General features: G+C 36.0%; 1 protein-coding gene across 1 annotated transcript; it reads right to left on the reverse strand.

Annotated features, from left to right (window-relative positions):
* Positions 1 to 2,592: 2,592 nt before the first annotated feature.
* LOC135843362 (uncharacterized) lies at positions 2,593 to 5,049 on the reverse strand. Its single transcript, XM_065361229.1, has 2 exons — positions 4,993 to 5,049; positions 2,593 to 4,218 (listed from the first exon to the last, which is right to left on the reverse strand). Exons 1-2 carry the CDS (start codon positions 5,047 to 5,049, stop codon positions 2,593 to 2,595), a joined length of 1,683 nt encoding a protein of 560 aa, XP_065217301.1.
* Between the last annotated feature and the right edge of the window lie 387 nt (positions 5,050 to 5,436).

The following is a 5,436-nucleotide window of genomic DNA, read 5'->3' on the forward strand; positions in this document are numbered from 1 at the left end:
TTTTATCAACTTTTTCATGAAATACGTCAGGAAAAGGTCAAAATGATACAACTGAGTAAATTTGAACTTTTTTTGATGTTTGGAATTGAAAATTGAATTTTTTTAAGTTCACATGAAAACGTTGACACCCCCTGGTAGCCTTTAAAAAGGGCCTAGAAGTCTGCGATTTGCGCCATCGGTCATCCCTTCGGAAGGTCTTTCCACAGAAAAAATTTCAAAAAAATTGCCGACTCCCTCTCTCTTACCACTTCTTGGTTGAATTGACGTGGAATGACCCTATATTGTCTTTTTTTCAAGTCGTACCCGCGGTTATATTCAAATTTGAAGTTTTTACTTCCACGCATCAGATACCCTGTAGAGAGCGATAATTGATTTAGGTTTTCTATTTTTGTACCTGGGTTTTTAAAAATTTGAAATGTAGGCTTGAATGGTTCTCTAATTTTTAACCAACTTTAAAAAATTTTACCACACAATTCTGATGAAAAATAACTATGTACTCGTACTTACCTTATCTATAGACCACAGTGTGTACCTTGTTTTGATCGCGACTAATCCTTGAAATGAATAAAAACACTTTTTAAAATAATAATTATAGTATATTTTTTATGATAATCGACTTGTTTCCTTTCAAGTATCGGAATTAATTCGATCATTCTGCGATTACAGTTTTCAATTGCAAATTCGGTAGGTATAATGTGTGGAACTTGCATCGAGCCTGTTAGTCCGGCATATGACAATAGGAGTAATTGCACCCCCCCCGCCGATCCTCCGGGACAACTTTTTTCTTAAAGAGGACATCCTAAGGAACATTTTAAAGCAAACTTGCCAAAAAAAAAGTTGGCCTTACTTACAAAATGGCGGTCATTTTGATTGACAGGTCAGCCGAAATCGCAGATTTTGCGTTTTAACATAGGACTTGCACGAACTTTTTCAAACTACAAAGGTAGATCGAAAGATCATGCAAAAATTTATCACCTGTGAAAATTTTAAGTGCTAAAGTGCGTTTTTCGATTTTTGATGAATTTTTGAAAATCGAATTTAGGCCAAAAATGAGGGAAAAAATCAAAATTTTACCAAATTGACCGAGAAAGCTGAAATTTGGGATATACCTTATTTTCGGCATGCGAAATCGATTGGAAATGGTTTCGACCCGTTTTGAGCAGTTCTGGAGCCTCCAGCCGATTTTTGAAAGTCGAAATTCCCATTTATTCTAAAAACTAATTTCAATACGCTACGAAGTACTGCAGCTGAATTTTAAGTCGTTTTGGAGCCTCTAGCGACTTTTTGAAAATTGCTGAAACCTCCAGCAGATTTTTGAAACTATAAATTTTCACAAAATTTCATCAAATGGAGATGGAAAGCTGAAATTTACTCTACACTCCAATTTTAACACCTTCTGAAGACGACTTCAGGTGGGTTCAAGTAATTTTAGGGCCTCCAGCGACTTTTTTGAAAATTACTGGAGCCTCCAGTAGATTTTTTAAACTTGAAATTTCCCCAAAATTTCATCAAACTGAGATGGAAAGTCGAAATTTATTCTGCAAACTAATTTCAATACACTACGAAGTTGACAGCTGGTGAATTTCAAGTCGTTTTGGAGCGTCCAGCAACTTTTTGAAAGGTTGTATGATGTTTTATTGGAAAATTGAAATTTCCTAAAAGTAGCTGGAAGCTTCAAAACCATTTGAAACCACCATGTAGTCTGCGAAGTAAATTTCAGCTTGCCAACTCCATTTGATAAATTAATGTTGGGGAAATTTCAAGTTTAAAAAATCTACTGGAGGCTCCAGTAATTTTCAAAAAAGTCGCTGGAGGCCCTAAAATGACTTGAAATCAGCTGAAGTCGTCTTCAGAAGGTGTTAAAATTGGAGTGTAGAGTAAATTTCAGCTTTCCATCTCCATTTGATGAAATTTTGTGAAAATTTAAAGTTTCAAAAATTTGCTGGAGGTTTCAGCAATTTTAAAAAAGTCGCTGGAGGCTCCAAAACGACTTAAAATTCACCTGCAGTACTTCGTAGCGTATTGAAATTAGTTTTTAGAATAAATTTTAGCTTTACAACTCCAATTTGATGGAATTTTTTGGGAATTTCGACTTTCAAAAATCGGCTGGAGGCTCCAGAACTGCCCAAAACGGGTCGAAACCGTTTCCAATCGATTTCGCATGTCGAAAATAGAGTATATCCCAAATTTCAGCTTTCTCGGTCAATTTGGTAAAATTTTGATTTTTTCCCTGATTTTTGGCCTAAATTCGATTTTCAAAAATTCACCAAAAATCGAAAAACGCACTTTAGCTCCTGAAATTTTGACAGGTGATAAATTTTTGCATGATCTTTCGATCTACCTTTGTAAAGTTTGAAAAAGTTCGTGCATTAAGTCCTATGTTAAAACGCAAAATCTGCGATTTCGGCTGACCTGTCAATCAAAAATGGCCGCCATTTTGTAAGTAAGGCCAACTTTTTTTTTGGCAAGTTTGCTTTAAAATGTTCCTTAGGATGTCCTCTTTAAGAAAAAAGTTGTCCCGGAGGATCGGCGGGGGGGGGGGTGCAATTACTCTTATTGTCATATGCCGGACTATGTATTAAGTATTTTTTTTCAGCGAATATATCGGAGCCTAATCGTGTCGTCTCGAGTATGCCGCAATACGAGTCTCAATACCCAATTCGGTACAATGATTGGAACTTTCATCGAACCTGAATTAATTTTTTTCAGCGATTCGGAACCTAAATTCGATCGAACTGATAAATATCCAGTTTGCAACGCGAATTGTATGGCCGCAATTTGGAGTTGTTCGTCTCGTCCATTATTCTTCTCGTACTGATACATATTTGCATATTCTGCATTCAGTAATCCACGAATCTCTTCCAACGTAGATTCGTCTACATTTTGAAGACTAGATGCAGAAATCTGGTAACCTTGATTCGAGTCTAGCGCAGCGCAGATAATTTTTTCGAAAAAATCAAAACTCAGTAGTTTCATTAGTACCTCCATTGAACCAGTCTTCACCCAAAATGGATGTGTGGTGAACGTTTCGATGTGTCTCGTTATGTCCCAAGCATTGAACATCGAACCATCCCATAAACCTAACGATCCATAGCCATCGTACCATTTGGTAGCATAGCGAAAGTACTCTTGAAATGATTCCGGCTCTTCGTGACGTATTATTGCTTCCACTTCGTGCGGAGTGAACCCGTAAAACGGTGTGAATCGTTTCATATTTATCGAATTCGCATCATAATACCGAGGGACATCACTCAACAATGTTGATTTGGCTGATCGAAGTATTCCAGTCAGGACAGCTCTCTCGATACCCGCCTTTTCAGGATTCTTGAAAATCAATGAGTTGAAAGTTTTCATGAACTCGATAGCTTCTGTTCCTGTCTCGTTTTTAAAAATTGTCTCGTTTTGCAGAGCGTCGAATTCGTCGATGAAAACAAAACATTTTTTATCATAAACCTCGTACAAATTCTGGCATAACCAAGCGATACTATTTTGTAACGAACTATCATCGTCATCTTTCGACCTCATGTATTTGGAAAATTTATCAGTTATTTTTTTCGCATTTTTTCGTACATCGAATGGTTTATTTTGATCCGAGGCGACAGACTTCCAATGTGTGTGCAAATATTCATGCTTCTTGTATACCCGAGATATGCTAATTTTAAACGAGCTTCGCCAATTGTCTAGGGTAAAATTTCTAAAATTCAAATAAACGACAGGATATTTCTGAAAGTATTTCTTCATGAAATCAGTTCTCGTCGAAATCAACGGTCTGCACATTACTTTACCCGCCGTTATGTTCTCATAATGTACGATTTGTTTTGTGAAAAACTTGTGCACAAAATCTGCTTCAGTTGAGACGTTTGTTGGGCTGTTTTCAAAAATACATTTTAGCATATTCAGATTCAAGCTTTTACCCCATTTCCGAGGAGCAGTGATTAATATCACTCTGTCAGCTGCAGTTACTATTTTTTCAGCGAGAAGACTTTTATCCACCCAAAGTTTCGAATTGCTCACGAAGTCGCGGAAGTCGTCTGATTTTGATATTTTCGAATCCGTCGTCGGATGTTTGAGATTGATCTCGCATACTTGGGTGTCTTCTTCGAACTCGACTATGTTATATCCATTAATGTGAGATTGAGTACGCTTTGATGGGAAAGTGCTGGTTTCATCGATGAGAACGAAAATGGCTGTTGAGATGATCAGTATTATTTTGATGATCTAAGTGGGAATAAACAACATCGAGAAAAACATAATTAATTGAATACTTTATAAGTGATGATTTTTTTGGTGGTGGTGTTTGGGGGGGGGGCTGTAATGAAAGGAAGTGGAAGTGGTCGAATCAAAAATCAAAGCTGATATTCGTATCGAGTACTTTCAGAAACCTAATAAACCAAAATGTCATTCAAGTTTTTCAATTTTCAGAAAATTTGGTGATCGATATTGGGGCATTGGTGAAGTTGAATAAAAAAAAAATACGTAAGTCGATATTCGTATTCAGCGCTTTCAAAAACATATGAAACAATAGGTCACACAATATTTGACTTTTTTTTTACATTTTGACCAAAATTTTGGGGCTTTGTCGCCCCTCACTCCCCGTGATTTTTCAAATTCCATAAAGAAAAGTACATATTTATTGTAAGTATCGTATTCTTTTTGGATTTTCTTCAAATTTTTAAATGGAGCCCCCAATTCCAGCCTCCACAGTCTCAAGAGGGATGGAGTGGGGTGGCAGTCATGTCAATTTTCCGTCACTCTAAGGAATCTGCAAAAAAAATTGACCAATGACAGAGGAGCTAAACTTGAAACATGACTGATTTGACATGAAATGACCCAAAGGTGAATTTCGGAATAATTCCCCCCCCCCCAACTTCAAGTAAAGTCGAGTGAGCATTACATAAATAAACATTTTTTTTTCATTGAAATATGTATGTACTATCTATTGTCACAATATTCTATCTACATACAAGTATGTAAATAATGACGGAAGCATACCTTATGATTAGTTCTCAAAGTCTGAGATTTATCAAAATTGGTCGTAAGTGTCAACATTTTCAATGATACTTTGGTATTTCATGAATTGGTAAAAAAAAAACACTATAATAATGAGAAAGAATTATCTAATAATCACGTCTTCATTTATGTGCAGCAACATACGAGAAAAATTGTTGTAAGTATATCTTCTACCTAGACCTACCTATATCTACTTATGATGAATAAGATCGTGTTTTGAAAAATTTTATCCGACTTTCTTCGTGATTAATATTGACCTTTTGCGGAAAAGGAAATATGAGTTTGATGGGTTCAGATAAGTATGTACATATCTTCAAATTACATAGTCGATTCTTGGAATGAAAATATCAATCTGGAGTTGTGGTCGAAATTTGTTCTCAAAGTCGGAGATTTCTTAACGTTCATAGTAAATGTCATCTTCAATAG

This window comes from Planococcus citri, chromosome 4 (genome assembly GCF_950023065.1).
Source record: "Planococcus citri chromosome 4, ihPlaCitr1.1, whole genome shotgun sequence".
In the NCBI taxonomy this organism is placed as follows: Eukaryota; Metazoa; Arthropoda; class Insecta; order Hemiptera; family Pseudococcidae; genus Planococcus; species Planococcus citri.